Source organism: Blennius ocellaris (assembly GCF_963422515.1).
Source record: "Blennius ocellaris genome assembly, chromosome: 14".
Taxonomy (NCBI): domain Eukaryota; kingdom Metazoa; phylum Chordata; class Actinopteri; order Blenniiformes; family Blenniidae; genus Blennius; species Blennius ocellaris.
In genome coordinates, this window is record NC_137663.1 from 19,625,975 (window position 1) to 19,643,289 (window position 17,315).

The window sequence follows — 17,315 nt, forward strand, 5'->3', positions numbered from 1 at the left end:
GTAAACAAAAATAAAATCGATGTAACGATGATGTCCATAAATTAAATCTAGTTATGTTTCATTAAAAATGACTGTGATACGTGGAGGAAATCTCTTATAGTACAAAGTGTTCTAATACTACACTCTGGTAATTATTGTCAAATGGAGCATCTTATTGTGAAATAATTGAAGATATAATCACTTAAATGTTTATAGCCTGAACAAAAGAGGATGCAGATTGTTCATAGAGGATGGATTGACATTATTAGAATCATCACACAGTTGTAGATGGTTTATTCTGTTCATGTTACATCTCCAGACATAAATACAAACAATAAAGGATGCAACCGGCACTTTGTAAATGGGGGGGAAAAACACAAAATGTAATATATTTAAATATGTATATAAACATACAGATGTATGCACATTTCAGCAGTTCAATGCAAAACAGAATAGAACCCAGATGAAATGATTTATGTAAATATACAGGCAATTAATACATATACTGTTCTTATTTGCCTAGTGTGAATAGTTATAAATTTGCAGAAGTCAAACCCACACGATTTGTTTCTCTAGTTTTACAGTGACATTCAGAGTAACTTAAGGGATTTATCTCTAACTACAATATGAACACATCTTCCGATTTGCCAAATAGGGAGATCGAGAAACAGAAAAATCGCAGCATATTACTAAACAGAATTTTCCCGTTAGTAGCATTAAAGAGTTACATTCTTTATCCTTAACAATAACCAAGAAGTCCACACAGGAAACTGCAGATATAAAATAAGCACCGATGCACAATATATTACACATTTGTAATTGTATAATATACAAATCTGATAGTATCATAGTTGATTTAAGTATTGAAAACTTTGTAATTTAGAATAGCTCTATGATTTTTTTATACACGCAACAGTAGTACACCAAACCAATTTAAAAAATAAAAGTCTGCAAACCCCCCCAAAAAACAAACATCTTTCTTCACCATTTTCGCAAACAATTCCTCTAAAGATAGTAATAGTGATCATGACATGTCTTTGTTAATAGATATTATTTGATAGTATACAGTGGGAAGAACTCGTCAGCATATAGGAGAGGTTACATGTAGATTTTATGAATGATCATATGAATGCTCCCGATATTACAAAATAATTTCAGATGCGGTGATCAATTAGTGTGATCACCACAACGGAGCCGGCTGTATCTACAGTAACATAATTGTTCCCATTAAAAAGGATTACTTTAGTATCTATGTGACACTATTAGAAACCATTCATTTACATTTGATTGTCGTTACAAAATGTCTATAAATCAAAGTCATCTATAAGGTATAAAAGCAGAACACGTTTCTAAAAAATACCATCAAAAAGAAATTTCAGAATTCTGTATATCATCTGTGGCAAGGCCTTAGAACAACATGACACACCAGTTCACATTATACTCCACTTGTGTACAGGTTGTTTTTTTTGTTTTTTGTTTTTTGAAATATATGGCTACATGCCATGCCAGGATCTACAGTTTAGTACAGCAGGTGAAGGCAACATCACTCACACCTTTCCAATCGTACGCGGCCTTGAGAAACCTCACAATGATTTGATTCGCTGATAACTTGTAAAAGTATGGCTATAAGATTAAAACATCTGAGACAAAGATCAGAGCCAGTGTGGTGCTCAACAATCTCTCTGTCAGGCTCTGTATATTAAATCCTCTGGTGATCATGAAGTTGTGTTCACCTCTCCTCTATATTGGCCGCTATTTATTTACATTTTCAGTTGATTTAAATATAAAAGTTTAAAGGTTTATGATATTGGTTTGAATTACTGCCACTTAAAGAGTCTGATCACCATGCAACGGCCACACAAATACCCATCCTGGCAGTTTTCACACGCTCAAAAAGGCTCCACTGCAAATAGATCCCGCTCCGATTTAGCAAAACAAACATTTCCCCTGCAGCATGACAAAAGTCCAGCGTGCCGAAATAGCAGAATAAAACTCTTAATTCAAGCTCTCCTTCTATGTTGCAACAAAGTTTTAAAGAGGCAAACGTTGGTGTCCTTTTCACAGGAAACAGTCCGATCATCTTCTGAAGGTTTGGAGGCCGCATTGTCTTCCCCGTCCCCCACAATTGATATTAAAACATGGACACATTGAGAACCTGGAGACAAACAGAAAAAAAAAAAAGGATTTAGACATTTGTCATCCTAACGGTAGGAAAAACTGAATGTTTTAGACAGATAGTAACAATTGTGATTTCTGATTCGGTCCAAGATGAAGAGAGAACCAGACTTCTTTCTTCTTTCCGCATCATTGGATTTGACACAGCAGGTTATATTTTTCTCGTCCCCTGTCTCCTTTATCATCTCTACATGCGTGTTCTCTTTCACAGCAGTTCTCCGACATACACGACCAAACCATTTCAGCCTCTCACTTTCCCATTGAACTTGCCAACATTGACCTTAAAAGCTCATGTTGATAATCTCTGAAGGAACTGTGGCTGAAATTAGGTTTGTTCTTCAGAAATAAATCATGTTGTTCTTTTATTGCAAGGAAACAGCTTGCTGTGGCCTCTTTCCTCCCTCTTTTAAACTGTAGGGATATTTTCTATAGGAATTCCCCAGCACACTTATTAGATTCAGCTCATCCTGGAGCGCCAAGATTTACACCTGGATGTAAACATCTCATCCATCACTGCACTTTGTATTCCTCAGTCTATTGGCCATTACTGTCCTTATTCAGACTTTTACAACTCCATGTATAAATCTATTTTTGGTATGCTACTCCCACACTGATCCACCTACATGTTACATAAACTTACAGGTCATAACACAGACCTCATCACTCTCTGTGTTTACTCAGTATTTGAGATCAACCATCCAAAGCTGATTTGAGAAAATATTCCCGTTCAGGTAGCAACACTCTGTTAACAATCACCGTACACACAGAAGCCCTGAAGATGCTGGAGGTGCATGCCAGGTTGTTAGTTGGTGTTTACTGTAATACAGCTATACACAAGCACACAGACAAGCACAGAATAAAGATCCATGCTCCTTCAAACTGTCTTTCAAGAGAGTGAGGAGCACAAGGATTACTCTGGAATTCTACATTGTAACTTATGTCGATCTGCTTGCACACAGACAGAAAAAATACTGACTGATCGTAGTGTGAATGTGCAATACTAAGCTTTTTTTTTTTTTAAAGGTATTTTATCATTTATTGAAAATATTTTTTTATTGCTTATTTTGAAATAGGCTCACTCCAAACTTACTGCTTAAAATGAACAACATCAAAATGTTTAGGGCCACTTTACATTTGTGAAAACTCAAAAGACTGATTAATGGTGGAGTTTCTCTGCAGTGGATAACAGAAGTTGCTCATAACAGTTACATCTATGGCACAAAAAAGTGTGGCCAAATGTTCCTGTTTTGTCATAAACTACAGTGGTGATGAGTGGAATAATCCTACCGAATCATCCATGATAGAAGACGGATCAAAATAGTCTGGTTTTAGTTCAGTTCGCTCTCTGCGGTTCTTTGACGCCGGCTGGAAAATAAAAGCAGCTCAATTAGATCGATGCACCAAATAGTGACATGAAAATATGATTGTAGTGATTCGGCGTATAATAACACTTAAAAAGAACATCCCGATAGTTCCCTCAGATAAGATCTAATCATTTAAACTTAATGGTGTGACAAATTTGAATTAGTGAAACCACTGATGAGCAATAACACTCCTTTCAGTTTCTACAAAAACATGCATTCACTGGGATTTTAATCATCAACTCAACATAAAATTGTTATTGTTTCAATAAAATAAATACTTTTGCTGGCCTTAAAAAAAATGACTGTTGGGGTTGTTGTAGCATTTCTATAGCATGCAAAAATTCCTTTTAATATTCACTAATTTACCAAATCGATGTCCATCGTATCAAAATCCATGCCCTCATTGATGTCTTCCAGGCGGTCCTCAGATGACATCATCACATCCTCCATTATGGGCTCCTCATCGTCCTCCATGAGCCCGGAGCCTCGACGACTGTGGAGAACACAAGACAAATGCATCAGTTGTTAGGGATTTTCAACATGTGAACCCGTCGTCATTGTACAGCAAAGACAATCTTACAGCGCCTGCTGCATGTGGCTCCTCATCTTGGCGTAGTGCATGCTGACCCGCTCTTGCTGCTGCCGAGCCTCAGCTTGTTGTCTCTGTGTTATCATCCAAGTAACCTGGGTGCTGTGACATGGGAATTATTTCAAAATCTGCACTATTGAGCTAAAGAAAAGGAGCATGTAACATTTTCAGGTCATTATTATGAGGTACGACATTAAGATCAATATTGTACTTGTAATCAATGGAAGCTTGGTGTTGATTGTATGGCTGCGGCTGCTGCTGCTGCTGCTGCTGCTGCTGCTGCGGAGCCACAGGTTGATGAGGAGGCTGCTCTACGGGCATTGTGAACTGTGCAGCTGTGTAGCTGTCCTCGGGCCTCATCTTCTTTGGATCGCGCAGCACCGTGGAGGTGAGGTGGGGCGAATGCATCATCATCGGAGTCTGCACGTTTTGCTCCCGGTTCAGCCAGACGGCAACACTGCTGCTGCAGCTGTTCTCTTCTGCTTGAGAAATACATGTGTGGCACAAGTTGAAGTTCGCAAAATGCACAGTTGTGTGTTTGTGCCCTCTGATTTGTTATGATGATGGTAGCCTCCTGTGACTTTCACAAACCATCCGAGTAAATATTTGATAGTTCAAAGACAACACAGTTAAGATACACAGACTCGCATCAAAATACCTTTTATGCATCGTAAGAAAATATCAGTCTGTAACTGTAAGAATGACTCACTTCACAGTTGTTTTGGTGCAGATAAAGTCATCTTGCACGTCAATTTACATACATTAATTATGAATCAAAACTGCTTACCTTCGGGTAGTTTTCTTTTGCTCGCAGCAGCTGGCTTCGACTTCTTACTCCTGATGGTGGACCCTCGACTGCTGATCCCGCTGATGACAGACATTGTGTCATCATCCCCACCGGCCTGGAGGGAATTCCTGTACGAGATGAGTGGCAACCAGCAGTCCTCCCTCTGCAGGGCCATCTGAAAGGTCATGAATCGCTCCAAGTACACGTGCCTGAAAAAGTCAGGATCACAATGGTAGTGTGTTTTCCGAGGTCTTGATCAGATCCATGCTCTTGTAACACACTATGGCTCAAACATACACTGTCTTCTTGTCCTGTCGAAGCAGTTTGCTCGAGAACTCGCTCAGGATGTCTAAAAACGCCAGATTAAGCGGAGGATTGCCTTCTCCTTGGGGACTGGGTTCTTTAAAAGCAAACTCAATCCCATCCCTGAAACAAATAATGAAACGAGAAATTGAAAACTTACTGAAGGAAATCGAATGGCATAATCAATAACATCCACTCAAGACAACTGCTTACTTATGAAGCATTGCTATAGCCTCTCTGGTTTTCAATTGATCCAAGCCGAAGGTGAGCGAGAACCGCCGAGCGAGCTCTTTGATCCCACAGAAGGCCGACGACGAGCGGTCACACCTGAAGCCGATTTCTGACAGCATCTCATTGAACAACTGAAACGGATGATCACATATATGTCACTTTTAGAACACAGTGTGAGAGATCTGATTCTGACATTTAATTGTCAGATCTGATTCTGACACTAAATGCATTCTGGATGATCAAGATTGTATCAATTATTGAAATACAAACAATAAACAAGGAATCACTAAGCACTGTCTCCACCTGAATACAGTGTTTTACCTTCTGCAGGCTCAGTACGAGTGTCTTTCCACACTGTACTTTGTCGATTTGTCTTGTTTTACTCATTGTTTCCTTAATGATGTCTCCATAATCATTGTAATACTGTTTAGAAAAAGACAAATATTACAAAAAGAGTGAGGCCAATGATGTTTGATTACAGAACTGAAAGATTTCAACATACCCGCATGTACTGCTTAAATATATCTGCTCCAGTGTCCATTTCCACAACGTTGTAAATGATTAGTTTGCAATAAGCGGCAAGAAGGTTTCTCCGCTTGTGCAGAGCCTCGATTTTACTGGCTTCATCATCCTGCTGTCCATCTGAAAAATAAAAACATTACAGAAATGTTTTTTTGGTTTTTTTTAAATAACTAGAGACATCTTGAATGTAGTTTGGGAAGACTGGGAATTGATTCTTTTTAACCTGTGCTGTTGCTGTCATCATCCTGATCAATAAAAACTTGATCCAGGATGAAGTTGAGCAGCTCTGCCTGTAAAGAAGAGTCTGGCATGTAGACCAGAGGCTCCAGCTGTTCGCGGCCTGAGGACATAATTTGGTGGCTGAAGATGAGGAGCAGATCACACAGTATGGTGAAGGCCTGCAACAAACACAACCCATCCGCATTGTTGATAATAATAAGAAACCTGAATAAAAATCACGTATACAGGAGAGGAAGAAAAGAGGAATCATAATCCCACCTGTTCTTTGACAGCTGTGTTGATGGTATTTATGTAACGCTGACACATCAAGCAGAAAGCTCTCATTTGCTTTCTTAAGGTCACCATGTCAGCCTGAAAATGATAAGTTGACAGTGATTTTCATATTAGTTATAATTATCCAGTTGTCCAAGCGCAAGTGTGAGAATGAAGTTTGAGCCATATAAAATTGAGATATAGCACAGTAGTGAATCAAAGCCAGCCATTAATGGAAAACATTTAATAATTACTTTGGTGATAGACAGAAGATGTACACTGAAGTCTTTAAAGCCATAATGAACATTTGTCATAATGTTCAGGTAAAATCATAATAGTAATAAGGAAATATAGCAGTTTTGCCATAAAAATGTGATGCAATACTATCATATTTATTTGACAAATGCCCTTTTTATGTGACCATCACATCTCATTATATTATATTTTCTTATTAGTTCATTTTACCAGTACCTTTGAAGAAGTGCCATCTGAAACCTTCGCTAGATGCCACAGGATGATGTAGTGAGTGCACTGCATCGCCTGAATCACAATCTGAGGGGAAAAGAATCAAGCAGAAATCAGATGCTTACTAAATGATAAGGACAAATCTCAAGGCGATTCGACTGCTGGGGCTGTAATACCTGTTCAGGCATATCCCCGTTTTGCAGTCCTGTGTTGAGTAGCCTGTAGTTGCTTGTGAAGAGATCCCACTTTGAAAGGTCATGTGCACTGCAAGCAGAAAAGCAAAACAAATGTAAATGAATAATATATATGCATTTATGAAAATAATATACAATTAGTTTTTGTGACTTCCAAAGTCATAAGAGGGAAAGACGCTGGCAAATATAAACTGTCTAATTCTTTAATTTCATTTCAGAAAAAAAACAACCTTTTTCTGTCATTATTTATTCAGAAAGTACAAAAAATGTCCTTCTACTGATGGTGATAATATAAATTCTGTCTGTGAAACTTGGGAGTGTGACTAATTGTAGTTAAAATACACATTAAACAACATTAAAAATACCAGAATAGTGCAACTAAATACAAATTCATTTTGATTATCCAACCGTCGTCAATGTGTAGTGAGTTGAAATGTTAAGCACAGACTTGCGAAATGCTTTACTTGTGGAAAGCGCTGATCTTCTTCAGTGTCGACAGAACCTGGTAAACATCATCCTCGTCTGGTTCTTCACCCTGACAAACAAACAGATCAGACCTGCTAAATCCTGGACACACACTTTAAATAGACATACGTGAGCATGAATTAAAGCAGAGTCTCTTGGCATCTGCAGTACCTCTTGCAGGAAGTCCTCCAGAAGCCTATTGAACTTGTCGACGAGCTCGTCGAGCAGCTGGGATCGAGTGATGTCCACGCGGTTGAAGATGGTGAACTCATCGTTGCAGAGATGGTGGTAGGTGGTGGAGCAGGCCTCCAGGACCTCCATGTCGGTGTGTTTATCCACAACCTCCCACACTTGTCGCAACAAGGCATCCAAATGCTGAATGAAAACATCGTTGTTTACGGCTTGTGTTTTGGGTTGTTGTGATGTGAATAGAAGTTCCAACAGTGACAAACCTTCTCCAAGCGTCCAGTCGTGTAGATGTCGAGATCAAAGTACTTTGGGATTTGTAGCAAGTTGGTGACTTTATCAATATCGACACAGTACTGAGACAAAACAGACACAGCAATTAGTCTGGAGAGTTGAGAATGAAACAGGCTAAACTGTTGTGCTCACCTTTGCCAGCAACAGAGGCAGAGCCACTGCAAACATCTCTGTGATCCGTGTCCGGTCATCCAGCTGAGTTTTCTTCTCTTTTGCAGCCAGTACCTTTTCAATGCAAAATAGCGACATGAAATCACTCAAGAAATACATTTCAGGCCCCGATATCAAGCGTGATTTGCAGACGCTCACCCTCTTCCCTGAGCCTCGGCCGACTGGAGGGTGGCATTCACAAGCCTGCCTGATGGCACAGAGCATGATCTCAACCAGGGCGGTTTCCTGCCTGTCAGTGAGGGCTGGTATGGAAGAAACGAAGTAACGACAAAGAAAACGGGGGAACAAAATTTTGAAATCCAGAAATTTCCTACAATTATTAGTCTAAATATCTCAGAAGGCAATTATGTTGGGCAGCACTCCCTCACCCTCCTCTCCTGGCACGGGCTCATCCAACAACAAACTGATCATCGTCTCCCAGTCTTTGAGCAGCTCGGACCCACACTCCCACAAGCTGTCCACCAGGTAGGCTCCATGTTCATGAAGCTGAAAAATACCAGACACAAGACAGCCAGGTGATAGGAAAAATAATGTTAAAAGGATTCTGATGCAAAATTCTAATCGTTTTCCAACAACTAGAATGTCTGAAATCCCGATTGGGTTTTGTGATTAAAATGGGAACAGCATCAAGCAGCAGTCTGGTCACCTCACTCTCCAAGAAGAAGAAGACAGTAGTCTTGATGAGGCTGCCATTAAGGCTCTGCCTGCCTCTCCTGGGAAGTCCTTCATCCTCTGGACCTCGATGGCTGAACAGCCTTCAATAAGCAGAATGGAGGATTGCAAGTAAGTGGTGAAAAGTAAAAAAAAAAAAGCACATTGCAGTTCCTTTAATAACAATACAGGATGACATTTTACATGTTTACAGTGATTTCATATAAACTTAAGTATTAAAGTATTGCTTGCATAATACAAGTCAAAGCACCGATTGAATATAGAAAAAGGGGACTTTGAGGATGTAAAATTTAAATACAGAAGAAATAGAATCATATGTACAATATGCATGTTTTTTTTTGATCAAGTTGAATGAAGTCAAGAATCTGAGGCTGAGTGAAATAAAAGTGTAAATGTCCATTCGTTACTCTTCCTCAGCCAGACTCAACTGAATCAAACAGTCTGTTCATATGATAAAATGATCAAGGTTGCCGTCAGTACTACGCAAATAAAACCATAAAGTACGGCGGGTCAATGGCATCTTGATGAAAGAAAACACTTACTTCTTGAACAAAAACTCCCCTGCAGAAACAGCGATGGGTCGGTGTGCCGAGTAAACCAGATGATAAACACTCTCACAGTCCTCCGCTGTCAGGACCTCGTCACAACTCCTGTTACAGAAAACACACACTGTCTCAGTGATAAAAGCCATGTGCACTCACTTATAAGAGACACAGAGCAAGCCCTGTGATGCATTTAGACTTACTGATGACAGCGGGTGTGAAATATTTTATGGAAGTAATTTCTAAGTATTGGGCACACTGCTAAAAATAAATAAATCTGACAGCTCTAATAGACCAAACTAAACATTGTATCCCGAGCCATGATAAGTTTTACAGCAGGCATATATTCATTTTATTCATTCAAATTATTTATCTAAAAAGATTGGGTGTTACTTACTGTAAAACAAGAGTCAGAAGTTTAATAGCTTGCACTGCGACATCGTACTCCTTATCCAGAGTCATAGAGACGATGCGATCCTGTGAGAGAGAATCAAGCACGGAGTCAAATCAGTTCTCTGAAGGATTACAAATATAAGCACGATCCAAACAAAGCCACTTTTACAATTGTATCAAAAATAAGTTGGAATGAAGTGTATTTCCAAGTGTGAAACAAACAAGCAGCCTCAAAAGCTGGAGGCTCTAATTTTCGGGGCCACATAAAGCCAAGTTTCATATCATAGCATATTAACTAATAAATACAGCCCCAGATTCCTCATGGTTTTGTTACAGTGCAGGACTGTACAAGTACATTTGGGAACATTTCCTGTTAAACGTAAAATCATATTTATCATTGCAATATAAACAAATTGAAAATTCATGGAGAAAAACCAGGCTGCACAATTCCTGCAGCGTGTGTTTTGAAACACTCTCACCTAAAAAAAGTCTTTCATGCTGATCCTGTTTCACTCGTAACTTGTTTTTACTGCTGCAATGTTACAGGCATTGCAGCCTTTGTTGTGCATTTCTCAGTCTCAGTGTTGGTTTTATTGAAAATTGGCTGTCAAGTTCTCCCTTATTTATTTATGCAAGTTCATCCTACATGCTGGCTCTGGCCCGTTTGACCTTATGCTTGACATCCTTGTTGTAAATGGTATTGAAGAAGTGGAGCTTCTGGCTCACCTTGAAACGACTTATGAAGAGCTCCAGTCGAGTGCTGAGCTCTCGGTTGTAGAAGAGGCCTTGCAGGGCAGTCAAGCATTTCAATCGCACCTCGCCTTGCTGGATTCAAAGAAAACAATTTTTTTGTAAAATGTACCTCCCCAATGATGAATGCTCAGAGTCAAGAAGGAAGAATTTCCTTTGGTTTTAGCCTGTTCTTACATACCATATCTGCTCACCTTGTCATGCATTGTCCAGCCAACATACTTCAAGTAGCTGTCATTGAGGAAGGCGTCGCTGTAGAGCTTCATCCACACGCCGATCTCCTCGATGCAAACAGCTCGGATTTCAGCGATTGCATCCCTGCCAGACATCAGAGAAAGAGCCTCAGTTCAGTCACTGCACATTATCTACAGTGTGTCTGGATTCAAACTGCTGACTTCACGTTACTGTTTATGCAAGTTAAGGTTGTTTATGACATATCTGCTTCTGCAGATGCTCAATTACATTGACAGAAATACATTATTATTTCCTTTTTGTTTTCAACAGGTGTTCACCACAGGCAGGTCTCAGACTTGTGTGGTTGTTGGCAGAAACGTGACACTAGAGGGCGCCAAAGAGCTACAAATAGACACTGACAGCTCCAAGCCGCATGGGAAAAGACTCAAGTATGACTAGAGGCCTGACAGGAAACTCTCATCCTCAGCATGCACTGTGAGAGTCAGGGGAGGATTGACATACCGATATCTATGAACGAACACTCCTTTGAAAATTGCATTCATCATGTTCTCAATTTCATCTTGGTTTTCTTGAAGCTGAAAGAAAAGACGCAATGTTTCAAGCTGTGAAAACAACCAAAAAAACAATATATCATCGTATCAATCAACATTTAAATTCCTGAAAATTAACCCCAAATACAAGCTAATAAGATCTTCTCTAAAGAATGAAGTCCTGGAGAAGAGATTATTGATTACTATGGATTTGGGCACTCTAAAATTGCCTGTGTGAATATAAGTGTATGACTGTGTTTTCTCTCTGTTAGTCCTGTGATAGAAGGCCACCGTGCCTATTTATTTATACTTTCATGTGATATAGAAAGAAAATATAGATTTTAACTGTCTTTACAGTTTTACAAATTATGCTCTTTAAATAAAATCAGGTGTTGAAGCATTGAAAACCGTACTCAGAAAATATTTAAGGCTTGTTTTGTGAACATTGGGGGACATTTCTACTTTATTTTGAGTTGGTCTTAGTGACACATGGACCATTTCAGTGCCCAAATTACTGTTAGGGGTTCCATTTTAGTCCCTGTTAAATTACCAGTGCTCTACTATCTGCCAAGTTGAAACTTTTTTTTTTTTTTTATATTTCTTGATTTGGAATATTTGCATGAATACCTGTGTCAGCGTTTAGTTTGTATGCTCTGAAATAACAAACACTCTTGTTGCCTGTGGTTTTCCAAGCTAATGGTAAAAAATGCCTTAATGCATCTGGATTGATCTACCTCAACTTCAGTTCAATAAAAAAGAAACAAAATGTCTTCATGGATGTCCAGAGAAACAGACAATAGAAACTTTTGGTTTTGGGGAAACACTGTCTGGGAGAGTCGTTCAACATGAAAAAATCCCCAGAACCAAACAGTTCAAAAATAGCTTGTGTAAACCAACTTTTGTTCTCCTCACCTCCTTACGCTTCTGTAACAGCAGCTCCAGTCTATCATTGGCCCTTTTTGCTACGACTTTGTTCCTCTCCGCCTCGTACTGTCTCTGTGTGTTGTCCATATTGATGCTCAGGTTGAGAGCAACATTCACCAAGGCCGTCATCAGCTTCATGGCTGCCCGAGCAAACAAAGTTCAACACAAGCCTGAAAGAGCGACGGCTTCCCAGATAGTAACTGCATGAAGAATGGGAATATAGACGCACCGATACTGACCTGCCAGTGTGCTTGTATGTCTGAATGCCCTGACCTGTGAGTCCGACAGGCCCGTGAGTAGTGAGATGACCGTGTCCATCATGTATTCATCGTAAATGATGCTGTACTGGCACTGTCGCACCAGAACAGCGATGAAGTCACAAAAGCTTATCCTGAATTTTTTCCACTGTGGTCCTGAGAGAGTTAATGGATAGTCGCCACTGTCCTGTGTAATGACAGCAGAAATACCTTTGTTTTATACCATTATTATCAATATTAATGGCTTCTTTTATGAAAACAACTCATGCTTTTGTATAACTGCACAGATTTATGGATCTTTTTATTCTTTTGTAAATTCAATTATATTAAAACCCAGTCTGCATTACCTCATCAAACTCCTCTGTCATTCTGCGGATGATTTCAGAGTTCTGCATATTCCTGAACATCTCGCCACTCACCGCACCTATGAGATGAAACAACACCAGTAAATATATTCAGCATTAGAATTTGCTCTCAGGACTGCTACATACTCTGACATACAACGTGAAGCTCCTACCTTTACAACCAGAGCACTGAATGAAGAAGTTGATTAAGTCCAAAAGAGCAGTGTCCCTGTCAAGTTTGTACGCCTCGATCCAGTCATCAACAACAGGCTGGAGAATAAAACATAACCTGAGTTTAACCCCAATATGTGCTCATGCAATAAAAATGTAGAAATGATTTAAAATAGTTTGCATTATTAGAAATAATCTGGCTATCCTAAAACCAATGACAGATTTTATCCATTAAGTAATGAAAAGTACCTAAACTATTTCAGCCACCGGGACTAAAACTGTGAAAATATTGTCAGAGCTTGGAATTACTGGAATGAAAATAAGAGGAAAGTACAAAGCATGACCAAAGCCGGTAAACCCACCTGTGTGGCACTCTTCCCCATTTTAATCATCTCAAAAAGAGTCATGTTCTCCATCCCATTCTCGTGATGATGGCCATTCACCCTGCCAGCAGCAGGGACCCTCCCGGCCCCCCCTCCTCTGGCCCTCTCCCCAAGGGCCTTCTTCCCTTTCTTGGCGGCCTGTTGGGGAGAAAGTGATAATATATTAGTAAAACTACCGCTCGAGGACACATGGATTAATTATTAAATTTTTATATGCGCGTGTTGAAAATTAAAGATTCCCTAATGAAACCTTAAATCACACACAGGCAGTAAAGCAGAAGTGAATTGTGGTGTGATAAAACTGCAGCATAATCATTGTTAATACACTTACTACTCCGATGAAAAATTAGAAACATACCGCGCCCTTTCCTGACTTTGCATTTTTGCCATCAGGATCCTCAAGGTCGGTATCCGATGACAACTGAGATTCTGCCTCCCTGTAGACATCGCATAAATTCACTGCCACAGGCAAAACAAAAGGTGATCATGATTTGATTTGATGGCACAGTTTCTGCGATGAATCACTTACGGAGGAAACTGAAACTCTGTGTGCAAATCCTGCGCTGCTATCATTTCTGGAACATTTTCTGGCTCGGCTGGTGTTGGGTGCCTCGACTGCTCTGGACCTCAAACAAGAAGAGATGTATTTCAGCAACACCTGCGAAGAAAAAGAAATTCGACCAGTTACAAAACAATCATTTATGACCGACCGTCCTTTGTAAAAATGTAAACCATCAGGGGAAACTTAGGATTCGGTGTCTTGGCTTGAGGATCCTTTAACATATGGGTGCGGCGAGATGAGCTATCTAAACATTAACTTTGGGACGAGATGGCGACCTGCTCCACCAACTGAACCCTGTCAGAAAATTCCCAGTAGACTTTAACACACTATTCAGGGCTTATGGACTCTTGTCAAGATACCTTATCTGGATAATGGTGAAGAGGCAGCCACATGCATGTACACACACATACTCTGTGTGAACACACTGACGGAAAAACAAACACTGGATTTCAATCAAGTGTTAATGTGTCTCTAAAAGGGTGACCAAATATTTAAAATAAATGACCGTGCAAGTTAAATAGTCGCTAAACTCTGCCAATACGAATTCCGTTAGGTAAGCAGCAATGGAAAAAAGTGTCAACACAGCAACAGTGCTTCCTCAATCTGAGTTACAGAATATTTTCTATTAAGTCAGCTCGACATGGCAAATTTAATGCTTAGATAATAAGACTTCAGGCAAACTGATAAACATTCTGGTTTAAGGGGGTTTGATTGGATTGGACAATTCACATAAAGCAGCAAAAAATAAATAAATAAAAGTCGAAGTGGAACTGGGTGTTGGATGGCACAGTGATGTTGTGGTCAGAAGTCTCCCCTCATGCAACGTTAAGACAAAGAGCTGTTATTTGCTGCGCCTGAGGCAAAGTCCTTGAAACAATAATTTGCTTTTGCTATAAAACTTAAAAAACAAGAATTGTTTGAATATTTTTTTTAACAATTCAAGAGGTGGATCTTAGCTGTTACCTGGCAACAGTCTTGTTTCAGAGTAAATAATGACAGTCAGTGACTTATTCCCCCCACAAACATTAAACACAACTCATAGGCTTGGTAGCACTGTCACTCTGCAGCTACTTGAGCTGCATTTACACCTTAAATCAGAACAGAGGGTGAACTACACAGATCAATAACGTTATGGAATGAATGCACATCGTGGGCTCTCCTTTACTTGCCATACCTTACTGAAAAAGTCAAGAAACAAGGCTTAAGGCAATGTTATTAATAGCTAAAGTAATCATCTGCAATCTGTATTGCTGGATCCCACTTTTTGAAAATCTGGAGTGGCCAGTTCCTGCTCTTTTGAAAATATAATTTTTCTTCTTACAGCATCTTCCTGTTCGGGGTTGCCACATTAGATCATCCTGTCCTGTATCCTCCTCGGTATTTGCACTGGCAGCCTGTTAACAGCACCAGAGGTGCTTGTTGCTCAGGAGAGCCTCAGCCAACCATATATGTGATCTGTATTTTTGAATTTGCAACTGTTTCACACATATGCATGTAAATAGTACATGGCCTCGGCTTTAATAGAGCAATAATAAATCTCTGACTGATCCTGCTCAGTGACAGAAATGAGCTCTTACTCACACCAAGACGATCTTGTAGGCCAAACTGAAACTACGATTAAGTCATATTCTGGGCACATTGTAGATGACTTGTCCATCTGGTGGGGACAACACACGGCGAATGAGACATTTGCTCATATTATTATTTGATTATATTGTGAATAATGTCTCGCACTCACTTAGACTACTGCGAGGGAAGATTAGCTTTATAGGTAAAGACATAAAAAGAAGACTCTATCCAACCATATAACACTTAATCTAACTGTGATGCAAGAAGCTGGAGCCAATCCCAGTTTACTACCAAGAAAAATGCTAAATACAACATATGAAGCTTTTAATAAATTGATGGATTAAAAAAAAAAAAAATCTGTTTATGGCCATAAAGCATGACAAAATGTTTGTGCTGTAAAACATTACACCTTTGGCTGAAACTCACAACATCAGATAGTCTTTTTCTTCACAATTGATAAGCTTTAGATTAAATTTCATTAATCTATCGCAGGTAAATTGTAAGGTTTGTGCAAAACATAATTTACCATGTTCTTAATACGCACGTTCCCTTATTCAGCTTGATTTTATGTGTATGTGTTCAGCGTAAAGGACATTCATCATATATGGTAAATAAGTTTGATCTCTGATTAAACCATAGATATGAAGCTCGTGGTCTGTTCTTGTTTAACTTGTGAGTGATACATGTAGGATCGGTATGTTGTGCAGAGACACATGAGAGAAGTAGGAAGACTTTTCGCTGGCTGTGGTTCGTTCAAGTCGATGAGCCCAAACGGGCACGTTTAAGAAGAAATTGCGCAACCATTAAGACTTTTACTACAGTTTAATAAAATTTCTGTAACGTTGCTTGATCAGACGAAGTGGCAGAACCCGGAACTGTAAACAATCCACACGGCTGTTTGTGTTCTAAACAGACTAAAGGCCTGGCGTCGAGGCGCCTTAATTCGGACGCGCAGGGTGTAAAAGCTAATGACTCCCCCTGGACTGGTGGTAGGACATTATTGTGGGTAGGTACTTCCAGATCGCAGTTGGTAGTAAACACAGCTCGGATCTGAAACAAGCTGATCTGACAACACCTCTGACAGGCGCAGTTGTATACTTCGGAAGTGCAGAGAGGACTGGAGATGCCTCCCGAACTGCTGCTGACTCTTCTCCAGTCTCATCTCCTCCTGACGTGCCAAAGCAGCTCCCTCATCCTACTGATACATCATCCTGGCGAGGCATCGAAGCTCTCATCAGCGAGAGTCACTCGTCCATCTAATCATCAAAACCGAGCCTCGATCGCGACGACTGAAAGTCCCTTCACAGATTTAACGCTCATCTCGTCGACTGCTAGCTTAAGTAGCATTACTGTTAGCCGCAACTGGCTACGCAGACGAGCATACGTAAACAGCAGCTGGAAATACGAGATCGAAACATGACAACCGTGTTTATTTTATTATCTTATGAATGCGGTATATTTTCCGTGTTCGTGACAGGAGATGAAACCGATCACGGCTGTTTTTTCTTTTGAGCCACACTCCCCCCACGAAGCCGTATCAACGTTGACGTTAGCTATCCGCCATTTTACAACTTACCTCGTTTTAATTCAAAGACGGATTGAAAACAAATAATCCACACCCCGCGGACTTTGCACAGTGCGCGCGTTTGTCAACTCCCTGCACGAGCTGTCACTTTTTTTTAAAACCTGAAAAAATAATGTTTAATTTGCCAGCTAACGTTGAGAGGCTCCTTGGTGGCTAATGTGTGTGTTTTCGTTGTTGTGCATGTAGCGCACACACACCACCTGTCGGCCACTCCGGGTACT

The 17,315-nt window shown here is 39.9% G+C and overlaps 1 protein-coding gene across 1 annotated transcript; it reads right to left on the reverse strand.

The window, feature by feature from the left end:
* Positions 1-256: 256 nt before the first annotated feature.
* On the reverse strand, positions 257-17,274 carry LOC308139410 (cohesin subunit SA-2-like). Its single transcript, XM_080508852.1, has 34 exons — positions 17,086-17,274; positions 13,908-14,036; positions 13,737-13,815; positions 13,358-13,516; positions 12,998-13,094; positions 12,828-12,904; positions 12,463-12,667; positions 12,212-12,363; positions 11,271-11,344; positions 10,769-10,892; positions 10,551-10,649; positions 9,829-9,908; positions 9,432-9,539; positions 8,864-8,972; positions 8,586-8,703; positions 8,356-8,459; positions 8,179-8,271; positions 8,019-8,108; positions 7,738-7,941; positions 7,566-7,636; positions 7,084-7,171; positions 6,914-6,994; positions 6,449-6,541; positions 6,174-6,348; positions 5,931-6,070; positions 5,750-5,851; positions 5,411-5,559; positions 5,192-5,320; positions 4,895-5,103; positions 4,319-4,586; positions 4,099-4,209; positions 3,885-4,011; positions 3,442-3,519; positions 257-2,134 (listed from the first exon to the last, which is right to left on the reverse strand). Exons 2-34 carry the CDS (start codon positions 13,949-13,951, stop codon positions 2,111-2,113), a joined length of 3,861 nt encoding a protein of 1,286 aa, XP_080364978.1. The 5' UTR covers positions 13,952-14,036; positions 17,086-17,274; the 3' UTR covers positions 257-2,110.
* Between the last annotated feature and the right edge of the window lie 41 nt (positions 17,275-17,315).